At 37.5% G+C, this 18,475-nt stretch overlaps 4 protein-coding genes across 4 annotated transcripts; all 4 read left to right on the top strand.

The window, feature by feature from the left end:
- The first annotated feature begins 1,224 nt into the window (after positions 1-1,224).
- LOC133976587 (odorant receptor 131-2-like) lies at positions 1,225-3,395 on the top strand. The gene is made up of 2 exons (XM_062414833.1): positions 1,225-1,374; positions 2,628-3,395. Exons 1-2 carry the CDS (start codon positions 1,225-1,227, stop codon positions 3,393-3,395), a joined length of 918 nt encoding a protein of 305 aa, XP_062270817.1.
- A 1,933-nt stretch (positions 3,396-5,328) lies between these two features.
- LOC133978003 (odorant receptor 131-2-like) lies at positions 5,329-6,894 on the top strand. The gene is made up of 2 exons (XM_062416321.1): positions 5,329-5,478; positions 6,127-6,894. Exons 1-2 carry the CDS (start codon positions 5,329-5,331, stop codon positions 6,892-6,894), a joined length of 918 nt encoding a protein of 305 aa, XP_062272305.1.
- A 3,038-nt stretch (positions 6,895-9,932) lies between these two features.
- On the top strand, positions 9,933-11,800 carry LOC133977992 (odorant receptor 131-2-like). Its single transcript, XM_062416308.1, has 2 exons — positions 9,933-10,082; positions 11,033-11,800. The coding sequence occupies exons 1-2, from the start codon at positions 9,933-9,935 to the stop codon at positions 11,798-11,800; spliced, it is 918 nt and encodes a 305-aa protein (XP_062272292.1).
- Positions 11,801-14,659: 2,859 nt separating this feature from the next.
- LOC133977993 (odorant receptor 131-2-like) lies at positions 14,660-16,230 on the top strand. Its single transcript, XM_062416309.1, has 2 exons — positions 14,660-14,809; positions 15,463-16,230. Exons 1-2 carry the CDS (start codon positions 14,660-14,662, stop codon positions 16,228-16,230), a joined length of 918 nt encoding a protein of 305 aa, XP_062272293.1.
- The last annotated feature ends 2,245 nt before the right edge of the window (positions 16,231-18,475 follow it).

The following is an 18,475-nucleotide window of genomic DNA, read 5'->3' as shown; positions in this document are numbered from 1 at the left end:
CACAGCTGATACATACACTGTCTATAACCATGCTGGATCCAGGTTGGTCGGTTGCATGTTGTTAGTGTCATAATACTTGTATTATGTGCATATACAAGCCTGTTTGTGGTGTATTTTTCACATGTGGATTTTCTCTGTAAACGTTTAATCTGATTCTTTTTCTGTTACAGGACATTTTTAACTTTGATATCTCACAAAACATGATTTGGATGAACCCATAAGAAGATATAAGTGTGGTCATCAACAAGCTTATTAAGGAGCTTAGTTGATATAATTCTATTTGAAAGACTGATTATCTAATTAAATTATTCAGGTCTTTGCAAGAGATAGATAATATATGCTGTATTTCTAAATTCTTAAGTCAAGCTTTTTTTGATGTTGCATGTTAACCACTTGACTTTAAATGTGTTCACTTCCATTTCATTTAACAATTTGCTTATTTTTTTACCTTTCAAGTTGATGTGCTGATCCTGAGGTGAGCACTTCTTTTTAATGTTGCCCTTAAAAGACATGAATGTTCACAACTAACACCAACAATGTCCAACAGTGCCCATAGTTGCTTCAGATGATCATTTGTTAAAAATAAATAAATACATAACTGATAAACGTTTTGAAGAATAATATATATTTTTTAATAATAGACACCAACTGAAATACTGCATTCATTTTTAAAAAGGACTGTGCATCTTGTCATTATTTTTATTTTATTTTATTTATTTTTTTGCATATTACTAGTCTTTTATTTAATCTTATTTTTACTTTGTCTTATGTGTTTTAAATATTTTTATATATTTTATATGCCAGTCTTGTTACCTCTCTCTGTGTTGTGTGTCTTGCGTTGTATTTTACTGCTTCTTGCCTGTCTGTCAAAGCACTTTGTGAAACTTTTTTTTTTTAAAGGTGCTATATAAATAAAGTTTATTATTATTATTATTATTATCCATAGATAGTGACAGTCTCAGACTTCAATGTAAATTAAGCTCTAATTGAATGTACAACTGTGTGTTTCCATTTTTAAGTGTATAATAATTTTTTTTTTTTAAGTATAATTCCTCATTATTTAAATGAAGGCATCCACCTAAAACTGTTTTTCTCTTAACACAATGTGTCACTGTTACAAAACAGTGGATTGTCTCATACTGTGGTCAATATTAGTCCTTGTTCTCTAAAATTACTGCCGATATTTTACTACCATGTTTTCTCCTTTGTTAGACCTTTTAAGAGATGAACGTGTCATCTCCTAATGTGACTGTGGTTATAGAGTATCGAGACTCTTTTACCAAAGCAGTGACCAAGAATGTTATTGTTGTGGTTCTCGGGATTTCCATCAACTACATCAATGCAAACCTCATTCAAACGTTCAGCAAAAACCAGGTATGACATTCCTTTATTGACATGAAACAGCTTGTGTACATTTACTTAAAAAATCTGTGATGTCATTTTAGGTCAAATAGGTCGAAGGATGAATTTAAACAAACTCAACAGGAACATGTTAAGATAGGCCTGCCGTATACAGAATGTTAAAGCAAGGCAGGTCAGCAACCTAAATGTTCTAACTCGATTGACTAAATACATATTTAGTGTTATATAGTCACCAGCATTGCAATGATTGATTAACTACTTTTCCTTCTTTTCTTTTTTTTACTGTCACTAAGTAGGATTAACAGTGTTGTGATGCTGCAATTATGCATCTGTGTTCAGTTCAACAGAGACAGCCAAGGCCTTTCAATATTTAAATTACAATTGCTATCCTGGATCCATGTAATTGTTAGATAACCTTAATGATAAATTGGCTGGGCCAATATATCAGCTCATATTAGCTTATAAGGTGGACTGCTATGAAACAGTGTTGATATTCATCTGTCCACCAGAAGACAATGAAGAAGTGTTTAAATGTCTCCAAATATCTATTTAAAATCTCAAATGTCAACAATGGTTTGCGCCTCTAAAATATAGTGTTGCTCAGGCTATAGTTATGGTTGTGCAGTATTGTTACTTGTGTACTATGGTATATATAATTTCATAAGAACAATATATAACATAATATTGCTGATTTTCTGGAAATATATTGATGCAAAAATCCTGCCACAGTTAAGCAGCGGTGAGCAGAGCTGTGGGCAGCCACTGTGCAGCCTCCGGGGACGAACTCCAGTTTTATTATTATGCCTCGATCAGGGGCACTGACAGGAAAATTAACCTAACATACATGTTTTTGACTGTGGGAGGAAACCTGTGCAAGCACGGGGAGAACATGCAAACTGCGCACAGAAAGGCCCAAGCCGTTTATCAAACCCAAGAACTTCTTGCTGTGAGGCAACAGTGCTAAGCACCAAGCCATCATGATGCAGCTTTAAAAATTTGTATTGCCTCTTGACACATTTTGTCATTTTGCCCAACCCTAATATATACTTGAAATATAAGAAATATACTTAAATGTAAGGATTGGCAAAAAATTATGTTAATGAAACCATCATGCCAATATTTGCTAATGAGAACATGAGCAGGAGTGATTTAAAAGTGTTGCTATTTGTTTATAATGCTGTTATACAGTAATTAATCTGTGAGGATTGATTACTGTAGAACAATCATTTACTTCCCTCCCTTGTGCTTTTCTGCCCACCCATCAGATCTTTTACTTGAATCCTCGGTATATCCTGTTTTTTCACCTGGTTCTCAACGACATGATCCAAGTGACGCTGACTGTCATCCTGTTCATCGTCAGCTACACCCTCTACAAAATAAATGTCTCGGTCTGTGCTGCCTTCATCCTGATTGCTCTTTTCACCACTGAAAACACTCCTTTGAACCTGGCCTGCATGGCAGTGGAGTGCTACATCGCCATCTGTCTCCCCCTCCACCATGTGCAGATCTGTACTGTCAAGAGAACTTTAATGCTGATCAGTTTAATCTGGATGACCAGCATGTTGTCTGTTCTTCCTGATCTCTTCATCACTTTAGCCACAGAGCCACTGAACTTCTTTGATTCCCGAGTGTTCTGCCTCAGGGAAACTGCCTTTCGAAATCCCCACATTATCAAGAAGAGGGATATTACCTACATTGTGTATCTGGTTATTGTGTGGTTTGTTATCTTTTACACTTACTTCAAAATCCTGTTCACTGCAAAAACAGCTAGCAACAATGCAAAAAAAGCTAGAAATACTATACTCCTCCATGGTTTTCAGGTGCTGCTGTGTATGGCAACATACGCAGATCCCCTTTTACAAAATGCTCTACTCCAATGGTTTCCAAAGAACTTTTCAGACTCCCTGTTTGCTTGTTATATTATAATTCAGATCCTGCCACGATCCATTAGTCCAATTATCTATGGCATACGAGACACAACTTTCAGGAAGTACCTGAAAAGGAATCTGTTGTGTAAAGTCAGCCTACAATAAGCATTAATCTGCCAATTACAATGAGGATAGCTTTCAAAAACATTCAAAATCTTTAAATGGAGAAAGGTCCTAAAACTTATGCTTTGATTTACTTGCCTTTCCTCTGTTGAGGTAACAACTAGAGGCCTTTTTCAATATGGAGTACACCAAGTTTGGACTTGCATACATGAGAGTTTAAATTTGGCGAGCTCAACTCACAGGTACAAATTCTTGAGGATGGGAGTAAACAGTGAGACCATTTGCAATTGAATCAGCAGCGTTTTTGGCGTCATCCCTCACTCAGTCAGCTCTGGAGATTACACTTAAACACAACTGTCCTTTTCTGTACTGTGACATAATCATCTCAATTCAAAGATCCACTTAAGCACTTTTTAGGATGAAAAAAGAACTTAATTAGTGTCAAACAATGTCAATGTCAATGCTTTCATTCACCAACACACTTTACCACAGAGATGTAAACGTACTTCATTCGCAAATGTTCTTATTGTGTGTAGAAATAAAAATTTTAATTGTTGACTAAACTGATGTCTATGAATAAATTAATCCCTTTTTAATTCAATTTGACCCCCATGTTTGTGCACATTTTTGTTACCTTATGGGGACCGTTACAGGTATAAACATTGACTTTGTTGGGACCCGTAGTCCTCATGGTCCTACAAAGACTCATAAGTCATAATGTGGATAAATGTCATTTATGAGGTCCTGGTTAAGGTTATGGGTAAACTGAGGTTGGGTTAAGGTTAGGGTCAGCATGAATTGGTTATGGTTAGAATTTGGGTTAGGCTGTACAAAATGAATGGAGTCAAGGCAATGTCCTAACAGGGATAGCTGTGCAAACCTGTATGGACACACACACACACACACACACACACACACACACACACACACACACACACACACACACACACACACACACACACACACACACACACATCTACTACTAACATGTATGCAACACCAAAATGCACACCTATGAATCCCAGGTTGTACCAAACACATATAAAGTCAGATTTTTCCCGGAGCCATGTAGTTGGTGTCCTGCTGGTCTAAAAGCAGGTAAGTACAACTTACCGGACAATACGCAATAGATTTTAATTGTGTTCTGACTCCATTTATATTTTGTCACTGGGGTGAAACTGTTCACTGAAATATGAAAGAGATTTGTTTCAAACTGAAAAATGAATAATTTGAAAGATATGGCATGTTATCAATCATTAAAAGTGACTGATAGCAAAAAATGTGTTTAAAGAGCTACTGTGTAATTCATTTTTCATATATCTTGAGAGATTTGTAAAGTTTTGGAAAGGATACATACTGAAGATTATCCAATAAGGTCACCTTTTGTTGTTCCTTCATAATCAAACTTTAATTGTTTAATTTTGAATACATTTATGTTTAAATAACAAGACGAATATTGATTTAACTTGTGAAGTCGATGCTCTGATCTTCTGGTTAAGTTCTTCTTTATCAGGTTGCTGAGTGGCTTTATGCAGGATTATCCCCACAAATGTTTTTTCTTATTATTATTTTCTTCTTATTATTATTATTTTTTTATTATTATGTTTTTGATGTACTTTTCAGCTGGTCCTAAATATTCAATAATTTGTAGATTTGTTTCTGTTTCATAAGTATTCAAATACAATATAATTATCATTTTAAAAGTAAAAATTGGCCACAAAACATTGTGCTAATTTATTACAATGCATATTGATATTGTGATATAGTGGGATTGTATATATATCTAAAAAGTGTCAGATGTGTAGTTTTCTCTACCTTCTTTTGGTCAAAGTCTTTCTGATGTTTGGAAAGTTGCCTTATATTAACGCTGATATGGTTATTTCTTGCAGTATTTACTGTATTTTCTGTAAATATTTAAATGTAACTGAATAATATCCATGTTCTCTTTCTTTTATTAGACTTCTACTTTCAAGAGATGAATGTGTCAGCTGCCAATGTGTCAGTTGTTTTACAGTATCGAGACTCCTTCACTAAAGCTGTGACCAAGAATGTGATTGTTGTGGTTCTCGGGATCTCCATCAACTTCATCAATGGCAGCCTCATTCACACCTTCCGCAAACACCAGGTCTGTTATTACTTTAATGACATGTCTCCACTAATAATGAATTCACTGAATCATCAGACGATTGTGGAACTGCTCTTTCTCGGAGATTGGGTTGGCTTTGAGTGTAGAGTTTTGGGTTTTTGTTCATTCTAAAATCCTATTGTGAACTTACATGAATGAATGAATGAATGAACTTTCACCTTTTTCATTCAGCATGACAACATGACTTCTTGTTGGGCTGAGCTGGGGAATTTGATGTTAGGGTTAGGGTAACACAACATAGCACATTCTTATAACAACTTAATAACATTTTAAGTTTTTTGAAAACCATGTTACTGTACAGCTGCATCAACCTCGTCCATACTTGTGTAATTTTTGTGGCCATATTTCAACTGTTTTTCATGGATGTAGTTGGGCCACTAATAGGTGACAGGAAGATGAGGTCTCCGTTCTTAAACCAACCTACAAAGTTCTGAATGGGCGATAGATTAGTGATCCAGCAAAAACGGCCATTAATGGGCACTGAGACCAGGCTAGGAGCTTAGCTGGAGGAGAAAAGTTTGCTGCACCATTAATAAATAGTTTACAAGTAAAAATGACAGAAGGCAGATACTGAGAGGTCGCCCATTTAACTTTAACTGTCTTCTGTACTTTCTTTCCACCATCCAGATATTCTACATGAATCCCCGGTATATCCTTTTTATTCACCTGGTGGTCAACGACATTATTATGGTGACCATGACCATCTCCCTGTTTGTCGTCAGCTACACCCTCTACCAAATAAATGTCTCCGTCTGCTGCGTCATAATGCTGATTGTTATTTTCACCACTGAAAACACTCCTCTGAACCTGGCCTGCATGGCGGTGGAGTGCTACATCGCCATCTGCCTCCCCCTTCACCACATACAGATCTGTACTGTCAAGAGAACTTTAATGCTGATTGCTTTAATCTGGATGACCAGCATTGTCTCTGGTATTACTGATCTCTTCATCACCTTAGCCACAGAGCCGCTGGACTTCTTTAATTCCCGAGTGTTTTGCCGCAGGGAAGTTGTCTTCCCACATCCTCTAGTTATTGAGAAGAGGGATATCACATATTCATTGTTTTTAGTTATAGTCTGGATTACCATATTTTACACTTACTTCAAGATCCTGTTTACTGCAAAGACAGCCAGCAAAGATGCAAAGAAAGCCAGGAACACTATCATCCTCCATGGGTTTCAGCTACTTCTGTGTATGTCTTCATATGCAACCCCTCAGTTGAAAGATGCTCTGCTGCGATGGTTTCCTAAGAATATTGCGGACTCCCTCTTTGCTATCTACATTACGGTACAGATTCTGCCACGATCCATTAGTCCAATCATCTATGGCATACGAGACAATACTTTCAGGAAGTACCTGAAAAATGATCTGCTGTGTAAAATCAGCAAACCATAAGCAACCACTCTTAGACTATGACTGAGTGTTTCAAAAGAGGAAAACCTTTAGTCATCTACAAGATTTCCTCAGTGCACCCTTCAGTCCATACAACTTCGCCTGTTCATTTCATTCCAACAGACTCTTAAATTCATTTGTAACATGCAATGTAAAGTTCAGCCAGATACACAGCTGTTATGGAAATCATCCATTCATCCATCCACATATCTGGAAATGGGTCGTGGTGGCATCTAGGCATGGGCCGGTTACCGGTTTCAAGGTATACCACGGTATGAAAAAGTCACGGTTTCAAAACCGCTAAAATTTTTCGTCATACTCTTACTACGGTATGAGTGGGTTTTTTTTTTTTAATGTGACGTCTCGTCAGAGAGAAAGTGGAGGTCCCTCAGGTCGCGTGCAGCTGCAGCGTAAAGTACCCCTCCCCCACGCACCTCCGGTTGTTGTTACAAGCAGGTAGCTTTGCAGGCTGTATGATGGCTGAAGGAGGCGAGCCCCCCAAACTTTCCCCCCGTCTAAACGGACCAAGCCGGCTGTATGGGAATACTTCGGCTACTGTAAAAAGACAGACGGCCGCGCTTGGAGGAAGAAGGTTGTTTTTTTTTCATCATTAAGGACTGCACTTATTTTTTTATTATTTATTTTTTATGTAGAAAGAATTGTTATTTTTTATTATTATTTATTTTAAATACATATTTACTAATGTTCCATCATGTTCTATATATTGTTTAAAAATAAAAGACTGTTCAATGGAAAAGTTTTCTTTTTTTGTTTTTAAATACAGACATTTCAAAATAACACATTTTAGAGCTTTAATCATAATACCGTGAAACCGTGATATTTTTGCCTAAGGTTATCATACCGTCAGAATCTCATACCGGCCCATGCCTAGTGGCACCAGACTAAACATCCTTCACCCCAGCTATTTTCTCCATGTCCTCCTGGGGGTTCTCAAGATGTTCCTAGGCTAGTAGAGATATGTAACCCTTTCAGCATATTCTGGGTCTGCTTCGGGGTCTTCTACCAGTTGGACATGCCTCCAAAGAGAGACATCTTAACCAGGTGCCCAAACCATCTCAGCTGGCTCCTTTTGATGTGAAGTAGCTGTAGCTCTACACCATCTACCCCTGGATATCTGAGTTCCTAATTTAACAACTGATAAATTGAGAGGTTTACTTTCTGGCTCAGCTCTTTCTTTATCACAACAGTCCTATACAATGCAAACGTTACTGCTGAGTCTGCACTGATCCACCGATCAACCTTATACTTCATGTTAACCTCACTCGTGAATAAGACCATGAGATTGAAAGTCCTTCAATTGAGGCAGCAACTCACTCCCACTCTGGAAAAAGTAAAGAAGCAATACTGAGGTCCCCAAAATGATCAAAGCGATATAAAAAAACCGACCCTAATGCAATCCAGATATTGAATTTTCACCAGTGTCAGAAAAATTCAAACAATACTCAACCCTTTCATTCTACAACACACTCTATCACAGATATATGAAAGTTCTTAATTTGTAAATGTTATTGTTGTATGTTGAAATAAAATTTTAATCATTGACTAAACTGGTATTTATGAATGAATGAATTCAAGTTTTTATATTTCCCTTTACAATTCAATTAAAAAACTTTGTCCCCCATGTTTGTGCACATTTTTGTTACCTTATGGGGACCGTTTCTGGTATCTTGTTGGGACTTGTAGTCCTAAAAAGCCTGGCCATAATGAGGCAAAACTTCATTTCAACATGAATGGAGTTAATGCAATGTCCTAACAAGAATAGCTGTGCATACCTCTGTGGCCACACACACACAAACACACACACACACACACACACACACACACACACACACACACACACACACACACACACACACACACACACACACACACACACACACACACACACACATCTACGACCAAAATGTATGAAACACGAAAACATGCAAATGCACACCCATGAATCCCAGGTTGTGCCAAACACACAATATATAAAGTCAGATATTTCCTGGAGCCATGTAGTTGGTTTCCTGCTGGTCCAAACAAAGGTAAGTACCACTTATTGGACGATACATGATAACTTTTAATTGTAATCTGACTCCATTTATATTTTGTCACTGGGGTGAAACTGTTCATGAAATAAGATATTTATTCCAAACTGAAAAATAAATGATTTTGAAAGATATGACACAGGTTAATTCAACAAAAATGAATGATACAAAAAAGTTGTTTAAAGAACTACTGTACAATTCATTTTCACTTATGTTGACAGTTTTCTAAATGTCTGTAAAGGATAGAGACTGTGAAACTACACTGTAGATTATCTAATGAGGTCACCCATTGTTTTTCCTTTATGATCAAACTTCAATTATTTAATTCTAAATACATTCAGGTTTAATAACAAGAGTAATATATTGACTTTTACTTGTTAAGTTGATGCTGTGAGCTTCTGGTTGAGGTGAGTTCTTTATCGTATGTTTGATTGGTTTTATGCAGGATTATCCCTAAATTATCTAAGATTTTTATTATTATAATTTTCAGATTACAATGTATTTTTATTATTCTTGTGTGTTTTTGATTTACTTTACAGCTGGTCTTAAACATGTTGATTTTTTCTGTTTCACAAATATTCAAATTTGCTATAATTATAATTTTAAAAGTAAGGTAAATAATGTCAATGTAAAGCTTGTGCTAATTTATTACAATGCATATTGATATTGTGATATAGTGGGATTGTCCACTCAGTCTCTCTTTTACAAATGCACCATTCTGGTCAATTTTACTTTTCTTTGAATTTGACAATATATTTTAAAAAGTATCAGATGTGTAGTTTTTCTCTACTTTGTCTCGGTTTTCTTTCTGATGTTTGGAAAGTTATCCATAAATGAGTGTTGTAAAAAAGGTGGGGGTCCTTTTAGGATCACTGTTGCCTTATATTTACACTGATAAGGTTATTTATTGCAGTATATACTGTAAATATTTAAATTTAACTAAATAATGTCCATGTTCTCTTTCTTTTATTAGACTTCTACTTTCAAGAGATGAATGTGTCAGCTGCCAATGTGTCAGTTGTTTTACAGTATCGAGACTCCTTCACTAAAGCTGTGACCAAGAATGTGATTGTTGTGGTTCTCGGGATCTCCATCAACTTCATTAATGCCAACCTCATTCACACCTTCCGCAAACACCAGGTCTGTTATTACTTTAATGACATGTCACCACTAATATTGAATTTACTGAAGAAATCATCAGACGATTGTGGAATTGCTCTTTTCTGTCACCAACTGGTTTACAAAGAAGGTTTTCTAAATCTGGATATTGGGTTAGCTTTGAGTTTAGAATTTTAAGTTTTGTTTGGGTTTAGTTCATTCTAAAATCCTATTGTGAACATAAATGCATGAATGAACATTCAACTTTTTCATTCAGCATGACAACATGACTTCTTGTTGGGGAGCTGGGGAATTTGATGTTTTCGTTCTTGTTCTTTTTGTTCAGTAGCAAGTGACATACCCATTCTGCAGATGTAATTTCCCATGGAAAATAAGCTGGGGAAGTGACTATTATGAGAAGTCAATTTAAGCATTTTCATAACAATTTCATAATATTTTTAAAAAACTAAACTTTGCCAATCAAGTGACTGTACAGCTGCATCAATCTCATCCATGCTTGAGACATTTTTGTGGCCATATTTGCAGTTTTTCATGAATGTAGCCAGGCCACTGACAGGTGACAGGAAGATAAGGTCTCCATTCATAATCCCACCTACAAAGTTCTGATTGCCCAGCAAAAACAGCCATCAATGGGCACAACACCAGATCTGTATAAGCCAATGCACAAAGCAGAGAAGTGGATGGTGACTCAGAGGCCTGGTACCTGGCTACGAGCTTAGCTGGAGTAAAAAAGGTTGCTGCATTATTGATAAGTGTTAACATGAAAATCTAATTGAAATGAAAGTATATACTGGGAAGATAGCTAAGTAGGTGACAAGTGACAATGACAGCTGGCAGATACTGCGAGGTCCCCCATTTAACTTTTCAACATATCAAGTCCCTTTTTTAAGCACAAAGCTCTGTCCTCAGACTCCTACAATTCACAAATGTCTTCAAAACTTGTCTCTGTCCTATTCTTTCTCACCATCCAGATATTCTACATGAATCCCCGTTATATCCTTTTTATTCACCTGGTTGTCAACGACATGATCGTACTGACCCTGACCATCACCCTGTTTGTCGTCAGCTACATCCTCTTCAAATTGAATGTCTCCATCTGCTGTGTCATCGTACTGCTTGTTATTTTCACCACTGAAAACACTCCTCTGAACCTGGCCTGCATGGCGGTTGAGTGCTACATCGCCATCTGCTTCCCCCTTCACCACATGCAGATCTGTACTGTCAAAAGAACATCAATGCTGATTGGTTTAATCTGGATGACCAGCATTGTCTCTGGTCTTCCTGATCTCTTCATCACCTTAGCCACAGAGCCGTTGGACTTCTTTCATACCCAAGTGTTCTGCCTCAGAGAAAATGTCTTCCCACATCCTGTAACTATTAAGAAGAGGGATATCACATATTCACTGTTTTTAGTTATAGTCTGGTTAACGATATTTTACACTTACTTCAAGATCTTGTTTACTGCAAAGACAGCCAGCAAAGATGCAAAGAAAGCCAGGAACACTATCATGCTCCATGGGATTCAGCTACTTCTGTGTATGTCTTCATATGCAACCCCTCAGTTGAAAGAAGCTTTGCTGCGATGGTTTCCTAAGAATTATGCAGATTCCCTCTTTGCTATCTACATTACAGTACAGATTTTGCCACGATCCATTAGTCCAATCATCTATGGCTTTCGAGACAATACTTTCAGGAAGTACCTGAAAAATGACTTGTTGTGTAGGGTCAGCAAACCATAAGCAGCCATTCTTAGACGATAATTGTATCTCTAAAGAAAGATGAACCTTTAATCATCAACAGGATTTCATCAGTGCACCCCTCACTCCATACATCTTTTCCTTTTCACATCTTTCCATCAGACTCTTGAGATTATTTGTAATACACAATGTAAAGTTCAGCCAGACCGCTGTTATGTAAATCCATACATTAGCTTATCCAGAAATGGGTCGTGGTGGCATTAGACTAAGAAAGGAAAGCAAAACATCCTTCACCCCAGCAATTTTTTCCAGGTCCTCCTGGGGGTTCCCAAGGTGTTCCTAGGCTAGTAGAGATATGTAACCCTTTCAGCATATTCTGGGTCTGCTTCAGGGTCTTCTACCAGTTGGAAATGCCTCCAAAGAAAGACATCCAGGAGACATCTTTACCAGGTGCCCAAACCATCTCAGCTGGCTCCTTTTGATGTGAAGTAGCAGCAGCTCTACACCATCTATCCCTTGATGTCTAAGCTCCTAATTTGAAAAAAGCAGAGAAGCAATCATGAGGCCCCTAAAATGATCAAAGCTATGTCACAAAAACAAAAACCTAATGCAATTGAGATATTGAATTTTCACCAGTGTCAGAAAAATTAAAACAATGCTCGACCCTTTCATTTTGCAACACACTCTATCACAGAGATATGAAAGTACTTAATTTGTAAATGTTCTCATTGTGTGTTCAAATAAAATCTAAATGGTTAACTAAACTGGTAATTATGAATTAATTAATTCAAGTTTTTAATTCAATTCAATTAAAAAAACTTTGTGTGTTTGCACATTTCTTTTACCTTATGGGGACCGTTTCTGATATAAACACTGACCTTGTTGGGACCTGTAATCCTCATGGTACTACAAAGCTAATGTGTCAAAAGATCATTGCTAAGGTCCTGGTTAAAGTCTGTGTAAAGTAAGAATAAATATGTGTTCTGAGTTTGACATACCACAGCAAAGTGTGTTGTTAACCACCCTGCCAAATTTGAATGATTAAAAAAATCGCCAAATATATGAAATTAGGCTTCAAAGTTGTGTAAAAGTTAGCCTCTTTCTCTGCTCCCAAACGCTGTGGGCGTGCCCGCCGAGTTCGCTGAAACCCCGCCCCCTACCAAGAGTCACCTGTCAATCAAAGTCACCACCTCTACCAGAAACATGGACCCCACGTCTGAGAGCTTTCGGCGGCTAGCTCGGCGGCTAACTCGGCAGCTAACTAGACTGTAGTAGTAATAGTGTTAGATATTAACAATAACTAGCCACTAGGCAGGTTAACCACTGAGGAGAGCGGACTTGGGGTCTTATATAGTAGGGGAGGGACCAGGGTCACACGGGTACGCCACTGCATCACGGGGTAGCCCTTTTTTGCAGGCCCAGAAAATCAGGAAAAATGAGAGGGTGAGAAACAGTTTAAGGCTCTATCTCCACAATTCAGTACTGCATAGTTACAGTATCAGCCTTTTCACATGTTTTCTGTAACCATTTTCCAACATGTATAATATGTTTAGAAGTAAATCAATGAATTGACTTTTCAGGGACTTTAAGGTTAGGGGTAAGGTTTGAATTGAGGTTAGGTTAAGGTTAGGGTTAGGCATGAACTGGTTATGGTTAGGGTTCGGGTTAGGCTGTACAAAATGAATGGAGTTAATGCAATGTCCTAACAAGAATAGCTGTGAAAACCTTTGTGGCCACACACACACACACACACACACACACACACACACACACACACACACACACACACACACACACACACACACGCACGCACGCACGCACGCACACACACACACACACACACACACACACACACACACACACACACACACATACCTACTACCAACATGTCGAAAACATGCAAATGCACACCCATGAATCCCAGGTTGTACCAAACACACAACATATAAAGTCAGATATTTCCTGGAGCCAGTTGGTGTCCTGCTGGTCCAAACAAAGGTAAGTACCACTTGTTGGACAATACATGATCACTTTTAATTGTGTTCTGACTCCATTTATATTTTGTCACTGGGGTGAAACTCTTCACTGAAATAAGAAATGTGTTACAAACTGAAAAATGAATGATTTGGAAGATATGAAACAGATAAATTCAACTAGAATAACTATTGACAAAAATGGATGGTGTTTAAAGACCTACTGTGTAAATCATTTTTCACATATCTCAATAGATTTATAAAGTCTTGGAAATTATACATACTGTGAAACTACATAGACTGTAAAAACTACAGTGAAGATTATCAAATGAGGTTACCCTTTGTTGTTTCTTAATTATCACACATTAATTGTTAAATTGTAAATACATTCCAATTTAATAATGAGTTATGTATTGATTTTAAATGTAAAGTTGATGCTCTGATGTTCTGGTTGAAATTGGTTCTTTGTTGTATTTGAGTGGCTTTATGCAGGATTATCCCTAAAACATTTAAGTTTTGTATTATTAGAATTTCCTGTTATAATTTATTCTGATTATTATAATATGTTTTTGATTTACTGTACAACTAGCACTAAAGATTCAAACATGTTGATTATGTTCTTTTTTTTATAAGCATTTAAATGCACTGTCTGGGTGATTTTTACTTTTTTCTAAATGTGGCTATATATCTAAAAAGTATCAGATGTGTAGTTTTTCTCTACCTCATTTTGGTCAAAGTGTGTCTTATATGTGTAAAGTTATCCATGAATGTATGTTGTAAAAGGGGGGTCCTTTTAAAATCACTGTTGTCTCATATTTAGGCTTATATGGTTATTTCTTACAGTACTTACTGTATTTGCTGTAAATATTTAAATGTAACTAAATTATATTATGTTTTCTTTCTTTTATTAGACTTCTACTTTCAAGAGATGAATGTGTCAGCTGCCAATGTGACAGTTGTTTTACAGTATCGAGACTCCTTCACTAAAGCTGTGACCAAGAATGTGATTGTTGTGGTTCTTGGGATCTCTATCAACTTCATTAATGCCAACCTCATTCACACCTTCCGCAAACACCAGGTCTGTTATTACTTTAATGACATGTCACCACTAATAATTCATTTACAGAAGATATCTGGTAGAAAGGGTTAGGGTTAGGGTTAGAGTTAGGGTTAGGGTTAGGTTTAGAGGTTCTATAGAAACCAAAAACATAAACATAGAAACATATGAATGTAGCATTAATGCCTTCACCCATTCAAGTTTTGCTTGTCAAGGCTAGACAGCATGGAGAAAAGTCAAATTACTGCTATAGAGATAATAGGAACCAGCAGTAGGCCTGCATGCTGGGAGCGCAGTGTTCTGGTAGGTACATAAGCTCTTTAAGATATGATGGAGCCTGACCATTAAGAGCTTTAAAAGTGAGGAGAATGATTTTAAATTCTATTCTAGATTTTACGGGAAGCCAATGCAGTGAAGCCAAAATAGGAGTAATGTGATCTCCTATTTCTGATCTCTTAACAGCTGCTTCAAGGGCAGGAGAGTTTTCACGACACCTGCTTTCCATAGATTAGATAGGTGTAAATGGAGCAAAAGTTACCATTAAAATCTAATTAATATTTAATTTCAGTTATTTATTATAAATATAACAACATATAATAATTATAATTTAATGTAACATACATAAAAATATTGTCTTTTGTCTCCATTTGCATACTTTGGTTCCCACCATCCAGATATTCTACATGAATCCCCGCTATGTCCTTTTTATTCACCTGGTGGTCAACGACATGATCCAAATGACGCTGACTGTCATCCTGTTTGTCATCAGCTACACCCTCTACAAATTAAATGTCTCCATCTGCTGCATCTTCATCCTGATTGCTCTTTTCACCACTGAAAACACTCCTCTGAACCTGGCCTGCATGGCGGTGGAGTGCTACATCGCCATCTGCCTCCCCCTTCGCCACATGCAGATCTGTACTGTGAAGAGAACTTTAATGCTGATTGGTTTAATGTGGATGACCAGCATGTTTTCTGTTCTCCCTGATCTCTTCATCACTTTAGCCACAGAGCCGCTGGACTTCTTTTATTCCCGAGTGTTTTGCCGCAGGGAAGTTGTCTTCCCACATCCTCTAGTTATTGAGAAGAGGGATATCACATATTCACTGTTTTTAGTTATAGTCTGGATTACCATATTTTACACTTACTTCAAGATCCTGTTTACTGCAAAGACAGCCAGCAAAGATGCAAAGAAAGCCAGGAACACTATCATCCTCCATGGGTTTCAGCTACTTCTGTGTATGTCTTCATATGCAACCCCTCATTTGAAAGATGCTCTGTTGCGATGGTTTCCTAAGAATATTGCGGACTCCCTCTTTGCTATTTACATTACGGTACAGATTCTGCCACGATCCATTAGTCCAATCATCTATGGCATACGAGACAATACTTTCAGGAAGTACCTGAAAAATGATCTGCTGTGTAAAATCAGCAAACCATAAGCAACCACTCTTAGACTATGACTGAGTGTTTCCAAAGAGGAAAACCTTTAGTCATCTACAAGATTTCCTCAGTGCACCCTTCAGTCCATACAACTTTGCCTGTTCATTTCATTCCAACAGACTCTTAAATTCATTTGTAACATGCAATGTAAAGTTCAGCCAGATACACAGCTGTTATGGAAATCATTCATTCATCCATCCACATATCTGGAAATGGGTCGTGGTGGTATCTAGGCATGGGCCGGTTACCGGTTTCAAGGTATACCACGGTATGAAAAAGTCACAGTTTCAAAACCGCTAAAATTTTCCGTCATACCGTTCCTACGGTATGAGCGTTTTTTTTCTTAATGTGACGTCTCGTCAGAGTGAAAGTGGAGGTCCCTCAGGTCGCGTGCAGCTGCAGCGTAAAGTACCCCTCCCCCACGCACCTCCGGTTGTTGTTACAAGCAGGTAGCTCTGCAGGCTGTATGATGGCTGGAGGAGGCGAGCCCCCCAAACTTTCCCCCCGTTTAAACGGACCAAGTCGGCTGTGTGGGAATACTTCGGCTACCGTAAAAAGACAGAAGGCCATGGCTTGGAGGAAGAAGGTTGTTTTTTTTCACTAAAAATAATTCATTTATGTCGTGACTTAAGGTGCAGGTTTAGCCTCAGTTAAAGGACTGCATTAAGGACTGCACTTATTTTTTTATTATTTATTTTTTATGTAGAAAGAATTGTTATTTTTTATTATTATTTATTTTAAATACATATTTACTAATGTTCCATCATGTTCTATATATTGTTTAAAAATAAAAGACTGTTCAATGGAAAAGTTTTCTTTTTTTGTTTTTAAATACAGACATTTCAAAATAACACATTTTAGAGCTTTAATCATAATACCGTGAAACCATGATATTTTTGCCTAAGGTTACCATACTGTCAGAATCTCATACCGGCCCATGGCATCAGACTAAACATCTTTCACCCCAGCTATTTTCTCCATGTCCTCCTGGGGGTTCTCAAGATGTTCCTAGGCTAGTAGAGATATGTAAACCTTTCAGCATATTCTGGGTCTGCTTCGGGGTCTTCTACCAGTTGGAAATGCCTCCAAAGAAAGACATCCAGGAGACAACTTAACCAGGTGCCCAAACCATCTCAGCTGGCTCCTTTTGATGTGAAGTAGCAGCAGCTCTACACCATCTATCCCTTGATGTCTAAGCTCCTAATTTGAAAAAAGCAGAGAAGCAATCATGAGGCCCCTAAAATGATCAAAGCTATTTAAAAAAACAAAACCTAATGCGATTGAGATATATAGAATTTTCACCAGTGTCAGAAAAATTCAAACAATGCTCGACCCTTTCATTTTGCAACACACTCTATCACAGAGATATGAAAGTACTTAATTTGTAAATGATCTCATTGTGTGTTCAAATAAAATCTAAATTGTTAACTAAACTGGTAATTATGAATTAATTAATTCAAGTTTTTAATTCAATTCAATTAAAAAAACTTCCCCATGTTTTTGCACATTTCTTTTACCTTATGGGGACCGTTTCTGATATAAACACTGACCTTGTTGGGACCTGTAATCCTCATTGTACTACAAAGCTAATGTGTCAAAACATCATTGCTAAGGTCCTGGTTAAAGTCTGTGTAAAGTAATAATAAATATGTGTTCTGAGTTTGACATACCACAGCAAAGTGTGTTGTTAACCACCCTGCCAAATTTGAATGATTAAAAAAATCGCCAAATATATGAAATTAGGCTTCAAAGTTGTGTAAAAGTTAGCCTCTTTCTCTGCTCCCAAACGCTGTGGGCGTGCCCGCCGAGTTCGCTGAAACCCCGCCCCCTACCAAGTGTCACCTGTCAATCAAAGTCACCACCTCTACCAGAAACATGGACCCCACGTCTGAGAGCTTTCGGCGGCTAGCTCGGCGGCTAACTCGGCGGCTAACTGTAGACTGTAGTAATAATAGTGTTAGATATTAACAATAACTAACCACTAGGCAGGTTAACCACTGAGGAGAGCGGACTCAGGGTCTTATATAGTAGGGGAGGGACCAGGGTCAAACGGGTACGCCACTGCGTCACGGGTGAGAGGGTGAGAAACAGTTTAAGGCTCTATCTCCACAATTCAGTACTGCATAGTTACAGTATCAGCCTTTTCACATGTTTTCTGTAACCATTTTCCAACATGTATGATATGTTTAGAAGTAAATCAATGAATTGACTTTACACAGACTTTAAGGTTAGGGTTAGGCATGA

Source organism: Scomber scombrus, chromosome 3 (genome assembly GCF_963691925.1).
Source record: "Scomber scombrus chromosome 3, fScoSco1.1, whole genome shotgun sequence".
NCBI classification, from domain to species: Eukaryota; Metazoa; Chordata; class Actinopteri; order Scombriformes; family Scombridae; genus Scomber; species Scomber scombrus.
The sequence above is the reverse complement of the archived record's forward strand: the minus strand, read 5'-3'. Positions and strand labels throughout refer to the sequence as shown.